The sequence below is a fragment of the Chrysemys picta genome, chromosome 10 (assembly GCF_011386835.1).
Source record: "Chrysemys picta bellii isolate R12L10 chromosome 10, ASM1138683v2, whole genome shotgun sequence".
In the NCBI taxonomy this organism is placed as follows: Eukaryota; Metazoa; Chordata; order Testudines; family Emydidae; genus Chrysemys; species Chrysemys picta.
In genome coordinates, this window is record NC_088800.1 from 85503568 (window position 1) to 85526516 (window position 22949).

The following is a 22949-nucleotide window of genomic DNA, read 5'->3' on the forward strand; positions in this document are numbered from 1 at the left end:
GTACTCATAGGCAAGAAGCACTAACAGCATTGCAGCTGCCAAGGGACACAAGAAAATAACAGTGCGGCAAGAAGGTTTAAGTCACGGGATTCATTCTCGTCACTGAATTTCTCCCTTGAAATCTCGGGGCTATGGAACACCCTGTATTGGACCCCACTGCAAGGTGTCCCCTACGGTGTGGGTTGTGATGCACCTGTCCCCGGTAGGTGTCTGTCGCCATGCTTGGTGTACCACAAGTGTCAGAGGCACACCATGCACAAGGCTTCCTAGATCATTGATGGGTCCCTACTAACACTCACACATTTCAATACACCGAATGTTTCAATAGGGCTGCAAGAAATAACAGATGCAAATATCCTAGACACAAGGACTTCAACCCTTGTACAACAGATCTACCCAACACTTCCTAATGCAACCCCTTGGGGGTATAAAGGTCACAGCTCCCTGTAGGATTCCCCAGGCTTCATACCTGGGCTACTCCCTCCGCTCTAGCTCACTCTCCCCGAGGCAATCAAGCCCTGGCCTCCAGGCCCAGCTGTCCAGAGCCCACTCTGTCCACAGTCTCCTTGGCGCTCCAATGCTGCTGTCGCACACGTCCTGTGTGCTAGCTGCTGTTATTGCTGATCCCTACCAGCCACTGGCTGCTTCCCCGCCTGCCTCTCGGCTGTTGCCTGCTGCCCTTGCTCATTCACCACCAGCCTATCCCATCTGACATCTGGAAAGACTCCCTTTTCCTGTTCTCTAGGCATTATGAAGCCCTCAGTTGAACCGACACCAGGGCCAGCTGGAGGGGAAGGTGAGCTGGGCAGCTGTCCTGGGCACCAGCTTCCAAGGGGTGCTGTGCCACTTCGGTTCTTTTTTCTTTTCTTTTTCTTCTTCAGAAACGTTTTCTGCCCTGGCTAGCAGAATGGATAGGGCTGCTCCATGGATAGGGTGAGCCAGTGCCCTTCGTTGGCTGGATCCTCTCCCTCCAGCAAACAGTACCTAGTGTGATGAGCCAGCAGGTGCAAGACACCCCTTTCCTTTGGGCCGTCAGCAGGAAGGCAGAACCAGCGTGATAAACCGGTTGTGCACCATTGCCCCCTGCTGGACGGAATCTGAACTAAGCCCCTCTCCTGCATAGGGCTGGGAGTGGCAAAGGTGGCACTTGCCAATTCCCACCAATTTATCATGAGTCTTCAGTAGGGTGACCAGACAGGAAATGTGAAAAATCAGGACGGGGTGGGGTGGGGGGTAATAGGAGCCTATATAAGAAAAAGACTCAAAAATCAGGACTGTCCCTATAAAATCAGGACATTTGGTCACCCCAGTCTTCAGATATCTGGACGTTTCTGAAAGCCCCAACTCCTAAAGGCAGGTGACTAGCCACGAGGCCACAGCCTAGCATGCTGACCATTACTGTGTCCTTGTCCTCCCCGTCTGTCTCCATCTCTACTCTCCTGTCTTACACGGAGATTGGAAGCTCTTTGGGGCAGGGACCATCTTGTTGTTCCCTGTCTGTACAGCACCTGGCACAGGTGGGCCCTGGCCCACGGCTGGGGCTCCGAGGTGCTAAGGGGATACAAATAATTACAACCCGCGCTTCCCTTTAGGAAAGGGACGTTTTGGAGAAAAGCTGGAGCATGTGACCCCAAAAGGCCCTGCACCCCGGGCCCTGCCAGGGGCACCCCCCCCATGCAGGGAGGAGCCCTGCAGGGGCAGCGCACTGAGCCCGAGTCTCTCTCTAGCGCCCCCTCGTGGGGACACGTGGGCCAGCAAGGCATGGACTGGGGGCTGCTTCCCACCACGAGCACAGTGCCCATTTCTCATCTCCTCCCCGGCTTGCTGTCTCCCATGGTCTCGCCCCACCTCCCTCACGTGGTATCGCCCCGTTGAGGTAGTGACAGGCAATTGCGGTCTGCGCCTGCGCCGCCGAGTCCCGCAGGATTCCGAGAATGCCTGTGCGCAGGCGCGGCGCCCCTCTTGTCCCTTTCCTGACAAGCGACGCTACTCGGCGCATGCGCATCCCCTCCGGCGAGGGGTGTTGCTCGCTCTGCGCGTGCGCCGCGGCACGGCTTTCTTTCTCCAGCCCGGTGCTCCTGCCGGGCCTTGCAGGTACCGGGGCGCTCGCCCCGGGTCCGCCCCTCGGCCCCTCCCCCAGCGCAGCCGCCTGCCTCCAGCCCTGCACCCCCCCGGGAGCCGCGGGGCCTGCTGGGAGAGGCCGGGCCGGGGGGCGCCCCGACGCGCCGGTGATGGGCACGCCAGGGCGGCAGTGCAGGGGGGCCGCGCCCGGGGGTCGGGCCGGGCCGGGCCAGGCGTCCCCGGACTGCGTCCCCGTGCGGCCGGGCTGGGGGGGACCGGACCAGATCCTGGACCGGATCTCGGACCGGGCAGAGGGGGGCCTGGGTCTTGGACCGGGCGGAGGGGGGCCCGGGTCTCACCGCTCTCTCTGCTCCTTCCCCGCACAGGTGTCAGCCATGAACGCGGCGCAGGGCACGGTGGGCAGCGACCCGGTGATCCTGGCCACGGCTGGCTACGACCACACGGTCCGGTTCTGGCAGGCGCACAGCGGCATTTGCACCCGGACCGTCCAGCACCAGGACTCTGTATCCTTCTCCCACGGAGGGTGCCCCTGGCCGGCTCGCCTCTGCCCGGCGGGGCTGGCAGCGTTGGCCCGCGACATGGGGTTCTGTTTGCTAGCCTGGCACCCCGCAGCACTGCGCCCTCCAGAGCAGGGTGCGGAGACAGACCTGAGCCCTGCTTCAGCCCTATGGGGCAGGGACAACGGTCATTGGAAGCTTTTCTTGCAGTGCCTTGGCAAGACCCTTCCCTAAGCAAACCTGTGTATTTCTCATCCCATCTCTTTAGAGAGCTCCACCGCCTCTGTGTTATGGGCCGACCCTGAAATGGTCCCCAGATCAGACACTTGACCCAAACTTCAACCCAGGCTTCAGTCAGTCGTTAGACACTCTTTAAGGCTGGGAAACCATGCTATCTTCTATCTGTGTATCTTTCTGCACACTCAGCACACATTCACAGTGTGCTATCTGAAATGCTAGGGTGTGGCCATACCAGAGGCACGCTTTGTGTTTTGTTTGAGAGACCCTTTCTAAAACAGCAGTCAGATTTGGTGGGGGAGTGGTGGAACTCTTCCACCCTCTGCCCGCAACCCAGAAATTGCTACATGGGATGCCAAAATATGATGAGACAATGGCTTGTCTAACATTGTTATGCATTAGTTTGGTGGGGAGAGGATTCAGGGGGAACACAGATAAGAAAAAATTCTCTGTTTGCATGCTTGCTTTATAAAAAGGAAAAAAATTGTAGGACTACCGAAAGTGCGCAAGTTTCTCCCCCTCATGACCAGGCAAAGTCAGTAAGCTAAAACTCCAGTGTTCCTAGAATAGTGCAAATGCCTGATGGCATCATACGTTCTGTTACTCCACAGATGAGGAGGTAAGCAAACAAACCCAACTGTGCTGCTTTGTGCCTCTGTAGAAACAGCAAAGGGTAAATAAATACTAGTGTTTCACAAAGGGCAAAAATGAGGCAGTAAAAGCATGAATATAGAACATCTTGGGAAAAGGGCTTTGCAATCAAGGAAGAGTAGCCTCCCGGATCCCACCGCATACACAAATTTAATAAGCAGGAATTGGTCTGTGCCTGTAAGAAAACAGCCCCATTGATGCTCGCCATGTTTAGCCTCCCCTACAAATCTTTCTAACTCCTCAACAGTGGATACACCTTCTGACAGATTTTTTGGACCAAAATGAAGAGCTAGTTTACTGCTTCTGTATTGAATCTCATTTTAATGCTGTCAACATTAAATGAAAATCCAGAATTTAAAAGGCGGCGGTGTCAAAAGTAGAGCCTAGTGGTTAGGAGTACTGTGTTGTTTTTAAAAGGTGAAGCATGTTCAGCTTAAATCAAGATGCACTAACATCTAACTATGCTATGTCTGAGGAGATGACTTTTTTTATGTTCCACCTTTTAAATAAACACGTTTGAAACAGAGTCGGTATCAGACTAAAGGTCTAAACAGGAGAATTCTTTTGCGTTGAAAATCTCCTGCCACATCATAGTATGTTAAAGTGCCCCTTTTCCAAAATGGATCATCCCTAAAGAAAGGTCCACTGGTCAGAAAGTCCTTGTTAACCTTACTTTTCTAAGGGCAGTGTGAATTTAAGATAACACTTTTGTTCTGCTTGAGAGCTAATTGCTCTCTTTGTTAACCTTAACCAGTGCTGCTAGCAAGTAAATGCTCTGGAGATCACCCCAGACCGCAGCATGATTGCTGCTGCAGGTGAGTCTTGCTGATGGGCTTCTCCCCACCTTTTCTCATGCCTGCAGAGTGGAAACTGTTCTACAGCCTCTGATATTGGTGGTCCCCAGTACCCTGGTTGTAATTTAGCCCTAGTGCACATGATTCACTTTTCATTCCCAGTTGGCCACCAACAATAGGCTCAGAAATGCCAACTGTCGTTTATTTCATGAGCATGTCTCGCTATAATCCCTGTGAGAAGTGCTTCTGCAGTTTTGGAGGTGCAGATTGCTGGGGTGAGTGAAGTGGTGAAAATTGCCTTTACCGTGTTTTAGTGGCCCTGAAACAAGGAGTTTGTGGAATAGGGCTTTGGCAGTTTTCTGATAGAAGACTATTAGTGTTCATATTTCTGTCGCCCAGGTTACCAGCACATTCGAATGTATGATCTGAACTCTAATAACCCCAACCCTGTCATTAATTATGATGGCGTAAGTAAGAACATCACTTCCGTTGGATTCCACGAAGATGGTCGTTGGATGTACACGGGAGGAGAAGACTGTATGGCTAGGATATGGGATCTGAGGTAACCGCCGATGCCAGCCTGCCTTCCTGTGCTGGGCCACTTGGGACAAAACTCCTAAAAGAGTTGAGGTTTCCATAAATGTCCTTGGGCTTTGAGCTTATGAAAATCTCCTAGGCTAAGCAAGGCTGACACTGGTCAGTACTTGGATGGGAGACCTCCAAGGAAATGCCAGGTGCCATGTGAAGTTGCACTGGGGATTCAGGAGAACATAAGAACACAAGGAAGTAGCGGTCTTTTCCCAGAATCAATATTGAACCAGTAATGATGCTGTGGAGGTGCCTTATTTGGAAGGTCCTGGCCAGTTTTGATCATTAGAGATTCCAAAGTACCTTTAACAAGAGAGGAGCGTTAGCCCGGAACACGAGGGTTAACTCCAGTTTGGGTAACTGTGACAGTTCTTGGGGTTCCCAGATTGAGAGTTACTCTGTTACCTTCTGCCCCCAGCGTGAGGGAGTCTTACCTGTGCCTGGGTGGGGATCAGCTCCCTCACACCACCAGCCTTTCAGTGACTCGAGCACTCTCCTCTGGGCTATGTCTTGCAAGTTAACTGTGGGTGCATCCCAGTCACTGAGTTCCTTGTAATTGTTTTTCTGTGCTCTCCAGCTCTTGACACTGGCTACTCAAGAAATCCCAGATCCTCTGCCCGCAAAGGAGCAGTTTGCCCCAGTTTACCAGTTTTACTGTAAACCTCTGCTCCCGTAAGCCACACGGCACTTACATAAACCTATCTTTGTTTTACTGTAAGAAAGAAAGATTTAACTAGAAACGAGAGAGTGGTGGAAACAAATGGTTTACAAAACAAAAGCACAAAGTGTGAGCCTGGGTCTATAGTTATGAATAGGTCCCTTTCCGATCTAATAAAGTAGGCTTTGCCCCCTACATTTAGTCTGTGGCAGAGCTAGTTGGTTTCACAAAGAAATAGAATCCAATTTTTCATGAGAACATCCCTGCTCCCCGAGACGTCTCCTCAGTGAAAGGACACAGAGGACGTTTCCTTTCTCTGGGTTATACTGAAATAGTTTTTTATTTCTGTTCATAGTCAGGGAAAACCTCATGTTATAATATTCCTTTTTTTACCTTCCAGAGAGTTTGATTGATTGCAGTTGTCTCTGATGTTTTTCCATTGAAAGTCTTGGTATTGGCAAGGTTAAGCAGTTGAGCCTTGCACTGCATCACCAGCTAAATGGCCGGGTGACAACTCGCTCCTGCCTGAATGCACCATCACTGATACCTGTTACCTCGGTGACTAAGTTTTGCTCCAAGTCCATAAAATATATTTTCAATATTATTCCTTACACATTACCTGTATATACATCTCACAGTGAGTGTGACTCTAGACAAGTTATGAGCTTTCGGTAGGTACCTTACATGTTACTATGGATAAATATCCTGTATGACATGTTTGATGTAATGAGTTCGTCAGGTGTGAGGTGAGAGTTGTTTACAAAGAATAGGGGACCTTTTGCCAAAGGGTCTCTGTGTTACAGTAATTACATTGTGTCTCCCTAAAATCCCTTCTGAAGTTTCAGTTGGAAATAAGATTCTTCACATCCTGCTCAAAGCTATTGTGTAGTGCTGGTATGTGCTGTCAAACAGCTGCTGTGGGTAAACACCATTGCAGTGTTAAGTGTAGACAACTCTAAGACCCAGAAGTAAGGTGACTTGTTCAAGGCCACAAAGCAAATCAAAGAAATGGAAGATCTTAGTGTAAACTCTCATCTCATCTGACTTCTCTTGTTTGTGTTCATTTTGTTGCCAGATCACGTAACCTTCAGTGCCAACGCATTTTCCAAGTGAATGCTCCTATTAATTGTGTCTGCTTGCATCCCAACCAGGTAAACGCAGTCTCTTTTGGACTTACCAGACCTATTCTTGATCAGGGAAGGTTTTACAGATGTTCTCTTCCTTGTTAAAAATCTGATGTGCTACATCATTTTATGTTGGCAGTTATTACAGCAAATGCTCTTGTATATGACAATATTTTCTCCTCTGTTTATAAAGCTGAGGGCTTCCTGGCTGGCTGTGTGAGTCAGATAATTAGTGTCAGCAAGATCTGAGTTCCCCAACTGTTGTAATTAATTTAATACCTTCCACTCTTTGTGTTGAAGGATAGTAGAGTGCCTTACAAACCATGCAGCCTCCCAGCACCTGAGACAGAGAAACCATGGCCTGGTCTACACTGGAAAATTAGATTGGTTTAACTATGGTGGTGGGAGATGTGAAAAATCCACACCCCTGAGTGGCATCAAGCTGACCTAAGTCCCCGGGATAGATAGCACTAGGCTGACAGAAGAATTTTTCCATCAACCTAGCTACCGCTTCTCTGTGAGGTGGAATACCTACATGGACAAGAGAACCCCTCCTGTTGCTGTAGGTAATGTCTGCACTGAAGTGCTACAGCAGCACAGCTGCGCCATTGTAGTGTGTTTAGTGGAGACAAGCCCTGAGACACAGAAATAAGGTGATTTGTTGAAGACTATAAAGCTAATCAAAGGCAGAGACAGGATTAGAACCCACTAGTCTTGATGTCCAATCTCTGCTCTAACTACTAGATGCTGGGGTTGCTACAAAGGGTGGTCAGAGTCCAAGATATTATAATACTTTTGAGCCAGATAATGACCCGTCTCCACGAAGAGTGAAGTTTTGCAAGTATGGTAGATGAGTTACTTCTATGATTGTTCAGTGCTTCTCTGAGCACTAGATGGCATGACTGGATAAGCATCATAGTGCGGGATTGTTACGGAAGCAATGCTGCCATTTGTTGCTGCGGATCCACTTCTTGGTGTACTGTGCATGGTATCTGTTTGTTAATGATGATCTGCTGAACTGAGACACAGGCGCCCTGCTCCATGGAAATGTTCTGCACTCCCTGTGTTGTGAAAGCAAAACATCCCTTGTGCAGTAAATAAAAAAGGTGCTCAGAACTTTTTTCATTTTTTCATTCTTACTCAGATTGCCTCTTGGATTCTTTCAAGGATAATTTGGTGGCTGATTTTGAATTTTAATCCTGTTTAAAAATGATATATTTCTGCTAGTGGAGGCATAAAACTTATGACTTGCACGTTAAACATGTTTAAAACTGTAGCTGTTATTGGGCTGATTTCCCCCTAAAATCTCCCTGCAAGAAGGACAATGTTTGTGGGCTTTTTCTTAAAATTTTGTATTTCACTCTGCTGAGACAATGCAAATAGACCATGTGATTTCACTTCTATTTTGATAATCCATGTGAAGTCAATTTCATATTATCTACAAGCTCAAGGCTCCAATGTTTGAGTCACAAACATTGCAATGAAAAGTTTATTTGTCTTGAAAAACAAACCATTGTCATTTTAGGGGGGGAAATCACAAATATAAATATGCCTATCTCATAGCACTGGAAGGGACCTTGAGTCCAGTCCCCTGCCTTCACTAGCAGGACCAACTACTGTCCCTGACAGTGTGTGGTGTTTTTTGTCATCCTCCCCCTCAAGGATTGAGCTCACAACCCTAGGTTTAGCAGGCTAAGGCTCAAACCACTGAGCTATCCCTCCACCAAACAAACACTTCCTTGGCCTCCTTATGTTTATGCCTCTGTATTCCACGTGGAACATAGGGCCTTCATTGCTGTCTTCCTTTGTTGCTGGTCTTCTTCTTCAGTCTTAGTTTCTTCCCATGTCATTTTGATAGCTTTCAGTTCTGCTTCTGTTGTGTGTTTTCGTGTTATCCTTGGTCTCTACCTTGTCGCCTCTTGCCCGGGGGTTCCAATCCAATGCCTGTCTTTTGTTTTTCAGATCTTTCTCCGTGGATGTACTAATAATCTCCAATTTTGTTCTGTATTTTCCTCTTCTATCTGTTTCTGTTTCATCCTTTTCCAGAGTTCTTGGCTTGTAACTTTTTCTGCCCATCTGATATTGAGGATTTATCTAAGGCCACTAACTGTGAAAACTTGGAGTTTAGATCATAAGAAATCTCCAAGTTTCAGCACCATATAGTAAGATCAACTTTACAATGATGATCAAATATTTAAGTTTAGTTTGGAGCGCAAGGTTTCAGTTTCTCCAGATGGGCTTTAGAGTTACAAAGGCATGTTTGGTTTTTGCTGTTCTAGCTTTAATGTCTTCACCTGCTCCACCTTTAATACTTACAATGCTGCCAAGATATGTGAAATATCAGACCGCTTCTGTGTCAGTCCCAGGAAGTGTTATTAGTACTTTGTGTTCAGTCTTATGGTTTTAGATTTCTCTCTGTTGATTGTTCAGCTCTATTAATTGTGCAAAAGCCTGAAGATGTTTGGTTTTGTAAAAGCTTAATTTTGCAAGAGCTGAATTTTGGATTATATCGGTGATGACCTTCACCTAATTAATATTGTTTGTACAGTGACAGTGCTTGAAAATGGAAAGTTTTATATTAGTATCCAATATTGTACACAATTTTTGCATTTGAAAACATGGCTAAGCAGAACACTACAGTGCTGTAAGAAGGACATTAGTTCAAGAGCAAATCAGAGTAAATTAGCACAAAGAGAAGGAAATACTTATTCATATAGTGTCATCAACCTGTGTAACTCACTGCCGCAGGATGTAATAGACTCAGGTTCTGGAGATAATTTTTTTTTTTTTTTATAGAGGCCTGGATAATCTAATGACCTGTTCTAAGATTTGGGGCAATCAAATTTCATTACTAAGGGTGGAAGCTGATCACTGGAGATATCAGGGAGAAATTATTGCTCTGCCCTATTGGCTAATTACATTATGGGCAGTAGTCATCTGTCTCAGAAGCAATAGTTGTTGCTCACTGTTGGACACAGAACAGGGGACTAGATTGACCAGTGATCTGATCCAGCATAACACATCCTATAGTGACTTGTGACCCTGAGAAAATCATTTAGGCCCACAGTTTGAAAAGTATTCACTAACTTTTCGGTGCCCACCTGGACCTCTAGAGCCTGATTTTTCAGAGGTGCTGAAGTGGACTTCAGCTAGAGTTGTAGGCGCTCAGTGCTTCTGAAAATCAGGCTCCAGATGTCTGTAGGTGGGTGCAGAAAATTAACGGACACTTGTGAAAATGTCGGCCGTAATCTTTCTGCCCCCGTTTCCCATCTGTAACATGAGGACAGTATTTCTCTACCTTGCGGCGTGCAGCGAGGATTAACTAGTGAACGTTTGTACAGCGAGATGGAAATCTAAAGGATTGAATAGGAAAATCGAGACTTCTTAAACGAGAGTGGCAGCTGCATATGATGCCCCTTTTCTCGGGAATGCTACACACAGACATTTACCCCAGTTGGTGTTTCTGAGCATTATGGAGAATTTGTTTGTTTGTTGCAGGCTGAGCTAATTGTAGGTGATCAGAGTGGTGCCATTCACATCTGGGACCTGAAAACAGACCACAATGAACAACTCATTCCAGAGCCTGAAGTTTCTGTCAATTCAGTTCATATTGACCCAGATGCCAGTTACATGGCAGCTGTCAATAGTTCGGTAAGTACAGCTGGAGAAAGGGAATATGAATTGTCGCTGCTGCAGCAACGCATTAGAAGTCGGCCTGCCTTTGCATATCAACACTTTGCTTCTGTGCATGTGTCTGATGTGCAAAGTTCACTGTATCATGGAGCAGGAGGTGGTGAGTACTTGGATATAAAGATCAAAAGGGGTGGTGCTTAAATCTCTCCTGATCTCTTGCAGCAATAATGTCTCTCTCTCTTCGTAGGGCAATTGTTATGTCTGGAATTTAACAGGTGGCATTGGAGAGGAGGTAACTCAGCTAATCCCCAAGACCAAAATTCCAGCACACAACCGCTATGCCCTTCAGTGCAAGTTCAGCCCTGATTCCACGTGAGTGTCTTGCCAGCGTAGCTATTTACTGGTGGCTAAAACAAAAGAGTCCTTTCAAGTCGGGTACCAGGGGACTGGCTGTGCCCCCAGCTGTTGACATAATGCTGGCTCCGTAGCAGCATTCCAGCTGCCCGAGAGAGTGGCTGAGGAGGGAGCTGAGTTATCAGTTGGACGACTGTCACTTATTTCCCTGTTTTTTGCTTAATGATCTCAGAAGTGCTCTGGGACGTTTCAACCCTTTTTACGGTTGGGAGAACCAGAGTTGCATTTACACCAGAGATCTGGTTTACTGATCTCTCTGTGAGTGAAAGTCTCTCTCTCTACCCTCTTGCATTAAGGAGGGCAGATGGCGACCGTTGTCCTCTAATACCAGGTTGGGGAAGCAGCCTGTGAAGCCTGCCGGCCCCAGCATGCTGTGCTTCATCAGTTTCTTGCCAGTCCAGAACCAGCTGAGTGAGTCATAGAATCATAGAATCATAGAACATCAAGATTGGAAGGGACCTCAGGGGATCATCTAGTCCAACCCCCTGCTCAAAGCAGGACCAATCCCCAGACAGATTTCCCTAAGTGGCCACCTCAAGGATTGAACTCACAACCCTGGGTGTAGCAGTCATTTAGAAGCATAGTACCAAATCGTAAACGTGTACATATCTCTCTCCCCTCTTTCCCTCCCAGGCTCTTAGCTACCTGTTCTGCAGACCAGACATGTAAGATCTGGAGGACTTCAAACTTCTCTCTAATGACAGAGCTGAGCATTAAGAGTAACAACCCAGGAGAAACCTCCCGTGGTTGGATGTGGGACTGCGCGTTTTCTGGGGACTCTCAGTATATTGTCACCGGTAAGACATGCGTCACTGGCCGGATATCCCAAGAATCTCTGGGAGGGAGGGAGGCCTGTATAGCATCACAGGATTTGTTGACCTCTCTAGCTTGAGGTGATGCCAATTCACAATGCTTCAAAGCGGCAGACTTCCCCCATTCATGCCAAATGCATCTGGTCCAAGGGAAGGGAAGATCCCTTCCTTCCTCCCACACAGAAAGCATGTGATCCATCACTCATACGCTCTTCCGCTATACCATATAGTTGACTAATTCTCTTAGCTATTTTTACCTGTTTGTTTTTTAAACATAAAACCTATTGCATCTTGTTTTAATCAGACACAAGCCTCATGTTTGCTCTGGCGTTGGAGCTGTGTTGGCCCCCAGGATATTAGAGAGACAAGATGGGTAAGGTAATATGTTACTGGACTGACTTCTGTTGGTGAAAGAGACAAGCTTTCTAGCTAATACAGAGCTCTTCTTCAAGTCTGGACCTGACCTCCTTTAGACCGGAAGAAGAGCTCTGTGTAAGCTTGAAAGCTTCTCACTCCCCAACAGAAGTTGGTCCAATAAAAGATACTACCTCCCCCGCTTTGTCGCTTTAATATAAACCTAACGTGCATTGTGTTTTTCCATGTGGTAAGGAGGTAGCCTGAAATGTGTGTGGCCATTTCAGTATTTTCAAAGCACTGCCTGTGAGTATTCCATGCTGTATGGAACACTGCAGTACATATTCCCAAGGATGTTTACAAGAAAAAACAGGCACAAGTGTGACATTTCCTTGTGGTCAATATCTCTTCATTTCCCTTTCCAGCCTCCTCAGATAATTTGGCCAGGCTTTGGTGTGTGGAGACAGGCGAGATCAAGAGGGAATACAGTGGCCACCAGAAAGCAGTCGTCTGCCTCGCTTTCAATGATAGCGTGTTGGGATAACGTGCATGCGTTGGAGAGAAGGGACCACTGCTCATTCAGTTGCCTTCTCATGACAAGTATCCTACCTAGAGTATGTGGAACATACATTTGTAACCAACCCCCCTCTCTGATAGGAGACGGCTGAATCTTCAGCAGAAGCAATATTCAGCCTGGAATGAGAACAGGCTTCAGCTTTAAGCAAAGCAAAACTGAAGTAATCTTAAATTGAGAGGGGTCGTGGGTGGGAGTGGACACAGCACCTTTCACCTCCACTTTGCCTGTTCACATCTAGCTCAGGTAATTAGCAACTGGAAGCGGTTCTGTGCAGATGAGTGTTCAGGGCCTGTGTGAAATAGGCTGATGCGCTCAGTCCAAATCCTAGTGGATGCACAGCCAAACCCACGAACATCCAGCACATTTGGCACTAATTGGTCTCCTTGTTCAGTTTCAGCAGCAAGGCAAAGGACTGGATGGGCCATGGAGACTGAATTCCTCTTACTGCTACAGAGCAGGGCTGAGGCAGGTTGTGAGGGAAGCTGGCCCTGCAGTGCCTTTGCGGACAGAGAGAGGCCTTCACTCTCCAGGGCTGTCAGTCAGGCAGCAGCAGGACATCTCCCATTACTGTCTCAAAAGGAAATGGAAGCAGCTGGAGATTGCCCTTGTGACACTCTATCTTGTTCAAGTCAAAGAGGACCAGTAAACATCATCTGGCAGCTTGTACTGGATTTTTACATCACAGGAAGGCACTGTCTTGAATTGAGACTGCTGCAGTATTGAATAAGCCTCCAGCTGTTGGGGTTGCCTATGAATTTTCTGTTAGCTGTAGCAGTGCTACCCCTGATGGATGGCTAGATAGATGGATGTCTGCTCTTAAAGGAGCCTTCCTTCAGATCGGCGGTTTGGAACGTGCAGTGGCGTGACTAGAGCAGGGTTAAGGAGAGAGAGAAAATAAAGGAGCTGTGGGTAGGTGGTGCTTTGTAAGTGCCTGGGCGTTTAATGCACCAAGTACCCTGACTAATGGACTCAGCCTTGGATGCCCATTTCTTTGTTAGAATAAAGCATTGCCTGTAACGTTTCCTTGGAGTAAAAGGAAACTGCCCCCTTTTCCTCACCCCAGCACTTCTCTCGGGGAACAGACTGAAACGTAGTTGAATAGGGTGCCCAACTCAGAGGCATTTTACTCAACCCCTTTTAGTGCAGGGAAGGTGGAGACAGTGTAGCTCGATGAGCCCCCATACGGCCTCTGCACCACTGAGGGTGCAACGAAAGTCTTTGTAAGTTCCTCTATGCGGCGGGGAAGACGCCAGCAGTCTCTCGGGTGGAAGCTGGAATGAATCATTTTGAAAGGGGATCAGAGGAGCAACAACCATTTCCTCATTTTGGAGTCACTTTATTTAAGTCAATTGCACAGACTTAGCAGGGGAATTTTAGACAAAAACCGTGTTAAGTGATTCAAAACAAAATCTTTTTTTGTTGTACACTTGTACATGCAGCCCCGAGCCGAGCCTGTCCCCTCCCTATGTGATGTGATTACGCTGTATGCATGTTTACGGGGCACAGTCCAGGCAGAGGGTTGTAAATAAAACGTGTATATATATTGACAGAGCTGCAACATGTTTTTGGAAATAGTCCTGTTTAATTAGAACCCTTCTGGTGCTTTCCCAACCTCTGAAATTGCATCATGAAATCAGGGTTGGAGCCTTTCAGAGGGTAGTTATCTGAATAACTTAGACATTAACTTATTTAAGTCAGAGGCTTTTCAGGATTTAAATTCAAGTACAAAGCGAAATGGGGGGTGGGGGGGAGAGATCAGTCCCCTTGGAGCAGGGCTTAATCAGGAAGGTAATAAAAGCAGACAGACAAGCAAACGTTGCTTGGAAAACAGATGTCAATGCAGAGGTAAATGAGTCGCTTCTTCCCAGGGCCTGCAAAAAAAAAAAAAAAAAAAAAAGAGAGAGAGAGAGAGATAAAATGCACAGAAAGAAGAGCTTGGCCTGTCACAATCCTTCACGTGTAGGAATGCTGCACCGCTGGAGAATGAAACATGGGAAACCTGTGGTAAAGGTGTTCCTAGCTCTCTGTCCTCGAAGAGCTTAGTTAAAACAGAACAAGCTCTTCTATGGATCACTTTCGAGGGGGGAGAAAAGATGGTGAATATTGAACTGGCAAAGCCAGTGAGGTGGTGCAGTGGCTCCTTGGCATGGTCATTATTTATTTTTATTCCACTCCTCCACCTGGGGCATGCGGAGTGGCTCAAGCCAGGGGAAATGGGATGTAGCCTTTCCTCACTAGTTCAATACCAAGCCAGCTTGATGTGACCGGAGTCGTTAACATCTAACAGCCGTGCAGTGACTAGAGAAGTAGGAGTAGTTGGATCTTAGGACAGTCCCTTGTCCATGTTATAGAAGCCATCACAGCTGGCCCCCTTGTTAAAAGTCCGAGCAAAGTGGCCAATATCAAATGGTCCTGGAAATTGAGCTCAGCAGAGTTCATGCTCATTATCATGCTAGGATGAGGAAGTTCGCGCTAGCACAGCTCTATGTCTGTCTGGGGAGGCAGAGACCATTTCACGTGCCAGGGCTGTCAAGCCAGCAGCAGTGATAACCTGCACTCATGTCACTCACAGTATCTCTTATCTCCACATAGGACATATCTGAACCCCACTTTGCCCATAATTTCCCCAGGTTCCCAGCTGATTCCATGATCCTCACTTCAGAAGCAATGACTGCTCCCCTCCTTTGAAGGGCAGTTCCTCTAACTTACCATCCCCTTTCCTGACCCAGTAGATGGAAGTCTGCTCGCACAGGGCTTGGATGGCTTCCCCCAAGCTTCCGGCATTTGCTTGTCTTCCCGGCAGAATCCCCAGGAACTCTCGGTAGTACTTGGTTTGATTATTCTGAAGCAGCAGCTGATTGACCTGAAAGGAATATCACAGCATGGCTTATCACAGGAAAGAAAGTGTCATTTCATAGACCCTCTAAGAGCAATCCCTACCCTAGTGGCAAGCAGAGACCTCTCTATGGAATCTCCCCTCACAGGGACCTTCCTTCTGGCTAGAAAGGACAGGATGAGCGATGGGTGGAACCCTTCTGAGAGGGGCAGGAGGGGTTTTCCCAGGAAGAGGCTTGCCCTCCTCCTAGGACGCTACTGCAGGGGAGGGGAGCTTGGATGTTGGTCTCCCACATTGACTCTGAGGCCTCCTGTGGGAAAGAGTCACTTTAAAACTAACAGCAAAGACCACATGAGAATGTCCCTTTGCCTTCCACCCAAGGATCTACCAGTGCCTCCCAGACAATAATGAAGTCTCACACTATCCCTACTTACAGATGGGGAACCTGACACACACACAGGTGAGAATCTCTCCCTCACCAGAGTATCCAGATGAGACCTTGAGGCCCCACACTGAGTGACTGGCAGAGACAGGACTAAAACCAAGACAGACTGCTGTTTGCCTGCTGTGACCACCAGCTGTGCTGCCTCGGAGGCTGTCACTCTTTCTTTAGTTTCATTTAACAATCCTGCAGAGGCCTCGAAGCCAGAAGAGGGCTTCTGCTGAAGGGTTCTCTTTCCTGGGTGCATTTTGTTGATGTTCTCAGGGGTCTCTCATTCCTCTGTTAGTTTATTCTAAATGGTCCTTATTATCCAGCGAGGGAGTGGGGTGAGGAAAGCAAAGGATGAGTCTGCGTTAAGCAGCCCCCATGATCAAGGCAGTAAGGAAATCCAGCACAGCCTGGCATCTGTTTTCGGACATTCAAAAAATAGGGCCCTCTGTCTTCTTGAAACAGAATCTGGCTTTCCCCTCTATTAAATCCATTAACATTTTGTTCAGAGGGTTGTTATACATCATTACTCAAAACTTATTTCACTGTTGATTTGCTAACAAAACCACCTTTGTGTCTTCGTCCTCAGAATTATTATTAGCAGGTAACAGAATCTGCCAAGCCAGTACAGGGGGACTGGGGTTTGTTAAAGTCCAGTTATTCACATCCCACGGCACACCACTGTCTTGCCCTTCCACCCCCCTCCTTATGTTTTGTACAAAAAATATTAAATCGCTATAAACTCAGTCGCCCATTTCCTCCCAATGTCATTTGAACTGTTCTGTCACAATCCAACCTGGCGACCGGCGCAAGGCAGAATCGAGCAGCACTATTCTCTGAAGGAGAAATGCCAAAAAGTTCCTTTACAGCTGGAAGAGCTAGTGGTTCTCTTTAGCTTCACTTGCATCACCTTGGTTCAACGTATAAAAACGTTCACTAGGAAAACAAATCCACCCAGCAATGGGGTTTTAACAAGATTCTAGAGAGCCTTTCGGAAGCTGGTGTCCGTTCCTCCCCCAGCGGTTCAGCTACCCCTATGCAGGAATCATGTAACTGCTCACCCTGTGCTCAGATAGATTGAAAGATATCTGCACGTTCTCAAGATCCCAATCGTCCATCTTCCGCAGGTAACATGCATTTTGATCTGCGGGTTTATAGCAGACATAGCCCTGTGCAAAACACAACACAGAACAGCGTATGTTTCATTGGCACAGCACAGTGCTTATCTACAGCTAACACTTAATAGAAAGTCTTCCCTGTGTCCTGCATTGTTCTGCGAAGCAGCCGTCAGAGTGGCGACCTTTCGACAGGAATGAACGTAGCCCTGGAAATGGGGCGGGGGGAGATTTATTAGACACTGACTGTGGCTCACCAGTGGTATAGACAACAGTAGCTCTCCAACTGTGGTCCAAGGAGCACTTGGAAGCTGCCTGTAGAGAGCTAGCTGTCCTCCTTTCACCTGCTAAATTGCATGAGAAGAAAGGAAAGTACTAAATGGGCTTTGACACTTTTGCAAGCAATTAATCGCTGCAGTTGCCATAGGGGTGCCATGTGATCACTGCAGGGAAGGGAGGTGGGACTGGGCAACGAGGAACAGGAATGGAGGTGGGGTCCCTGGGATTGTGAATGGGAGTCTGCGTAAGCTGGAATTAGAACTCATTGGTTCCAAAGTCCTGTCCCCTACGCAGACCGCTTTGTCTCCATCACTCAAGGACATGCTGCAGAGTCCTTGCCCTGTTGCATGGTCAGCAATGCAGGGAAGATAGGGGATAAAACGGGGGTCATTATAATGACATGGGACAGCTCCCCATCTTGGACAGAGTCTCGGAACTCAGAGTATTGGAACTCGAGCTGCGGTTTAGGTGGGAGTGCGCACTGCATGGCTTTCCAGTGCGCACTGCATGGCTTTCCAGTGCAGCCAGCTCCAAAGCCACCTCAGCTCTAGGGTTTGTGTAAAAGCAGCTGATGTGCAGGGAGGACCCGGGCATCCCAGTCAGTGCTCCGAACAGTATGTATTACTGCCTCAGGCCGCCTGGAGGAAGGGCCAATACCTGCCTCCCTGAAGCCTCTGAAAAGGGGAGTTAGAAAAAACAGCTGATCACCACCCCCTTGTCTGCACCTAGCTCTCAAACCAACAACGATCAGGCATATTTTAGTTGAAACTTTTCTCTGAGACATTTACTCTTATAATTGCCAAGTCACCCATTTCACTCAAAGAGATGGTAACACCACGCAAAGCCCTCCTGCTCTGCTGCACTCACATTCTTGCTGTCGAACAAGACCACCGTTGTGTGGTTCGTTGGCGAAGTTACATGATAAGTAACAGTATTCTTGGACTTGTCAACAAAGGCCGACTGATTCGTCTGGGAGCCCTGGTGATTCTGAAACGTTAGCCGCACAATCTGCAAAACAGGCTGAGCACACACACATACACAATGAGAGCAGAGGCTGCGCTCCCAGCCCCAAGGAGTGACGGGTTGGGATTGCAGCTACAGAGCCTGTGCGGGGATCAGCCGGCCCAAGGGAGGCACGTTTCCCTCTCTAATCATTCTCAGCCACTTGCTTCGGGGAACGTGGCCGTACTTTTCGCTCATTAGGAGACTAACCTCCCAGGACCTTTGCTGCCACATGTTCTTAGTCTGAGCTGTTTAACAATGAACAGAGCCAAATGCAGACTCAGTCAGAGCAATGGGGCAAGCAGATTCCAGAGAAAAGGCCCTCCACCAGCCATTCAAACCGAGGGCATGTGGGCATGAGCACATGTGCTGGGCGCTAGCTGGGGTGGGCGAGAGCTGGTCTCCGGCAGGGGGCCCCAACCATACAGGGCCTGAATTGCAGCTGGAAGCAAACATGGAGCCAGTGCGGGAGCAAGGAGCAGCAGCATAACATAGGCCAGGCCAGCTCCACGACAGATAACGCAGGGGATAGTTACACCAGGGCTGCCCCTTGCACCCATGCAAATATTCACCCTAATGGAGGGCAGCGTATTCGCTGGCAGAGGGGAAGCGCTGGATCCCAGCGAGGCTCCCAAGGAGCTCTGGCAAATGGAGGATGCCGAAGGGAGGTGCCTCACTGCTCACCTGTTCCCCACCAGCACTGTTTGCTGTGTGGGTGCACAGACCCTCTATGGCTCTCCTAGTGGCAGGAAGTTGTAATCACACATGTAATCTGCTTAGAAGAGAACAAGCACCTACTGCCTTTATTAACAAATGGGATATCAAGACTCCTTTGATGCAGGGCTGGCTTTAGGCCAATTCCACCAATTCCCCCGAATCGGGCCCTGCACCTAAGAGGGCCCCGCGCCCAGTGGCAGGGCCGCCGGGGGGGAGGGGAGAAAGAAGTGGCCAAGAATCCCTTCCCTGGCTAGAGGCTCCTTTTTAATTTTGACTCACCCGGTGGCGCTCCGGGTCTTTGGCGGCACTTCGGCAGCGGGTCCTTCACTCGCTGCGGGTCTTCTGCAGCCCTTCGGCAGCAGGTCCTTCAGTGCCGCCGAAGACCCGGAGCGAGTGAAGGACCCACCGCCGAAGACTAGGAGCGCCGCCCAGTGAGTACAAGTCCCACGTGTTTTTTTACGTGGGTTTTTTTTTAGTGTTCGAATCGGGCCCCGCACTTCCTAAAGCCGGCCCTGCTTTGATGTAACCGTCCCCGGCAGACAAGTTCTCCCCAGATGTAAATAGCACACCAGGCTGTGTGCATCATTCCTTGAAACACCCCCACACACACACACACACTTGGACACTACTGTGATACTGCGGCTTCTGAAAAGCATTTATTAAGGGCTGCTATTGGCAGGTCACCTTAAAAGGGACAATGGGGCAGATTAATCCCTGATCTCAGCTCAGTGACTGCAGCAGAGTTTCATGAGGGGCAAGGGAAGAGAAGGCAAATCAGTGCCCTCGGAACAAGGACATGCTCCACCCCCATAGCCACAGCCCCACCTCCTCCCAGAGAGGCAGGGGCCATGGCACGGGACTCTTTTCTCCTTCCCAGGAGCAACAGCAAGAGCTCTGCTCTCTCCCAGAGTGGGGCAGCAAGCATTCCCTATTACTTAAACCCATTAGCTGGGGTGCATCTGCTCGGGTGGGAGGGGCTGTAGCACTCTTCTGTCACACAAGGAAACCTTAGCTGGGGAGGCCTCCAGAGCAAAGGGTCTTGGAGTTAACACCTCCCTGAGCTGAGTGGGACAGTACATACCTCTGAGAGTTGGGTTTTTTTAGGCTCTCTGCAGACTCAAGCACACATGACTTGGGATAGTCACGCTTGGATTATGTTTTCAAACACTTATTAGTAACCATAAAGGGCTCGAAACATACTTTAAAAAACAAACAAACAAAAAGAAAACAGATTCTGATGTAGTCACATGAATCCAAAAGATGGGCTCTGGGCACAGGCCTACGGTGCTGGTTCCTTAATCTGGTCCTGACCAGGGTGAAATTGGCCACACTTGTTTTTATTTGATTTCTTAACTAGGAGCAAACATCAATATTTTTCTCTTTTTTTTTTACCCTTGACCTTTTGTCTGTCAGATTCTTTAAAAGAAAGAAAAAATGTATTCCCCTCCATCCAGACTCTCACTGGGATTACAGAGAGTTATGTTGTTATTGCTGGGAGGCAGCATTTATTATGAGAGATTCAAATATCAGGAACAGTTAAGAAAAACTGGATGTCTGCTCTCACCAAGGTAAAAGGCATTCTTTGGACAAAATTCTGACCTGTGTAATCCTACTGACTCCAAGTGTAATTGAGGGCAGAATTTGACAACATGAGCTCAAGCAACTGGCAAAACTTCCTGGATATTTATAAGTAACTGTATATTTGTTGTATTTGATCTATTGTAAAAAAAGGAAGAAAAAAAATTGTGGAAGGTTTCTTCTCCCCCCCCTGCCAGATCAACTTCAAGATATTCCCATAGGAAATTGAACTTTGTATCTGGAACCATAATGAATTAATTCCTTACCTTGGTAGTCCTATGGGTAAAGCTGAAAATTACCACCACACTGATGCCAACAATGGCGAAAAACAAGATTACAGACAAGATGACCCAAAGTATCCTGGAAGGAGTTTTAGATTTTGCCAGGGGTCTTCTCTCCTAGGAGCCAAGACACAGGTCAATAAATAAGAAAGCAAATGGAGTTAAACATCCCAGTGTCATTTATTGTTTAAGTTGCAGAAGTGAAGTATTGCTCATGAAAGGTGCTGGATGGGCAGCCCCGTGGATTAAAGGCAAAGTGTTAGGGCTTGTCTATATGGGAGAAACTGGCCAGCAGAACTTCCAAAGCAGAGTAATGATACTGGAACAGAGTTACTTTTATTCTGGAATAGAGCGTGTCTACACGGGACATTATACCAACCTAGCCATAATGGTATAATTATACCACTATAGTTCTGCCAGTAATTTCCCCATGGAGATAGGAAGCCCTTAAAATGTTTGCACAGTTATTTGAACCGACCAGGCTTCCTGGGTGGAAAGGCTGCTATCTTACTTTTTTACCATGGGGAAGATTTAGAAGAAAAACATTTTAGTATTAAATGCCATTGTTTTGTTTTGTTTAGAAATTGAAAAAAATCATCTATTTTTTTTTTTAATTCCCTGTACACTGCACCGATTGTCCATTGCCTCTCTTTTACAAAAGATAGTTGCTTATATTTTATTTTTCTGGGACAGTTTTTACCTAAAGCAAAAAAATCTTAATAAACAAAGTCAGATGGGTATTTCTAATGTTTCCACAGTACGTTTTGAGACACAGAGCATTTTCATTACTACATGGAAAAGGTTCAGTCTCACTTTTATGCTTGTGTTTGAAATACTTTTGTAGTAATTTCATAACAGATTGTAAACAAAGCATGTTACGCCAAGAAAATACAATAGCAGAATGCAGATTTATTAAAAAAATAACCTGTTTCTCAGGCTCTGAAGCACAGGGATAAATCAAATAATTTCAGGCAAGTAGATCTGTTAGAATCAAACAGTAAATGAACTTTTAAAAGGACATCAAGTTGTTAGAATGTATATTTTTAAACACATACTTTACAGTTGATGATCTACTGTATATTCTAGCAAAATGCATTAAATGTTAAATCACCCACAGGATGTAACAGAAAAGATACTTAAATTCAAAAGCCTGTTTGAATATAAATTTGTACAAGAGTTATTGATATGAGATTTTCAATAGCAAGTGAAATTTCCCTGGATTGTAGGGGCAGATTTACACAGACACATGGACAAGGGAAACCTTGTATAATGAAGGTCTAATGAAGTTCTATTTTTCACAGAGCTCTTTCCTCTAATTCTGCACATTCCAACTGACTTGCAATATGCATTTTATGATGGATTGGTATCACTCATTTGATTTCACTTCAAGCATGTCCCTGGATCCTAGTTCATCTCATCAAGTATCAGGGGGTAGCCGTGTTAGTCTGTATCCACAAAAACAACAAGGAGTCCGGTGGCACCTTAAAGACTAACATTTATTTGGGCATAAGCTTTTGTGGGTAAAGAACCTCACTTCTTCAGATGCTATGTACATAGGGGCATCTGCAACAAATCCGCAGATGATATAATTCCAACAGGTTTACAGGAGCTAAGATTTTAGTCCAACTAGTTGAGTCAGTGAGAGAGGCATTTGGGAAATGCTGAGCACTCACAAATATCACGTTAGTCTGTGAGAGCGGCAGGTGCTCAGCACCTTGGAAAGTCTGGTAACCCCCATTCCAACAACCTGTGAAAACACAGAACTAAGGACTTTGGGGAGGCAACTGGTACTGGCGTCCTTGGTCTGGGTGCTGCAGGCTGTGCCCTGACAGAAGGGATACTTACTGCAGAGGTGGCGTTGCCAGGACTGCTCCTTTCCGCCTCCATCCTTCCAGTCTAGACGCAGCCCTTGCTCCTGCGGCTCCGTCTCCTGATAATGTACAGATTGTGCATGATCAGAACCCTCTGAATGCAGCTGGAAATGAAGAATGTGTCCATCACAGCCAAATAGACTCCCTACTCCAGCCTCTCAGCTCAGAGAAACCCACGGGGAGGCTGAAACTTTAGATCCAGTAAATGGGGGAAAAACGTACTGTGGAGAGATACTGTCATTGGCATAAAGATGCTCTTCCTGCCTCCCCTTGTGAGTCAGCTGAAGGTATTCAATTGGAACACAATCACGGGCTTTGTGCAGGGCCTTCTGTGTTATCCAGCCACACTTATGGCAACTGCCAAGTCTTATTTATTAGGGGAAAATGAATAGGGGAGAGCAGCCATATGCCCTTGTTAT

General features: G+C 47.3%; 2 protein-coding genes across 3 annotated transcripts; one reads left to right on the top strand and one right to left on the bottom strand.

Moving 5' to 3' along the window:
• The first annotated feature begins 1964 nt into the window (after window positions 1-1964).
• Window positions 1965-13968, top strand: MLST8 (MTOR associated protein, LST8 homolog). Of its 2 annotated transcripts, XM_005288932.3 has the most exons (9): window positions 1965-2094; window positions 2448-2585; window positions 4231-4282; window positions 4661-4823; window positions 6583-6658; window positions 10130-10282; window positions 10512-10636; window positions 11312-11475; window positions 12270-13968. In XM_005288932.3, exons 2-9 carry the CDS (start codon window positions 2457-2459, stop codon window positions 12386-12388), a joined length of 981 nt encoding a protein of 326 aa, XP_005288989.1. In that variant the 5' UTR covers window positions 1965-2094; window positions 2448-2456; the 3' UTR covers window positions 12389-13968. The 2 variants fall into 2 exon arrangements, with proteins under 2 accessions (XP_005288989.1, XP_065416367.1); XM_065560295.1 differs by lacking the exon at window positions 1965-2094 and having other exon boundaries at window positions 2122-2585.
• Window positions 13969-14065: 97 nt separating this feature from the next.
• BRICD5 (BRICHOS domain containing 5) lies at window positions 14066-22687 on the bottom strand. The gene is made up of 6 exons (XM_024102294.3): window positions 22505-22687; window positions 20645-20776; window positions 17949-18101; window positions 16749-16856; window positions 15131-15284; window positions 14066-14292 (listed from the first exon to the last, which is right to left on the bottom strand). Exons 1-6 carry the CDS (start codon window positions 22544-22546, stop codon window positions 14198-14200), a joined length of 684 nt encoding a protein of 227 aa, XP_023958062.1. The 5' UTR covers window positions 22547-22687; the 3' UTR covers window positions 14066-14197.
• Window positions 22688-22949: the final 262 nt, after the last annotated feature.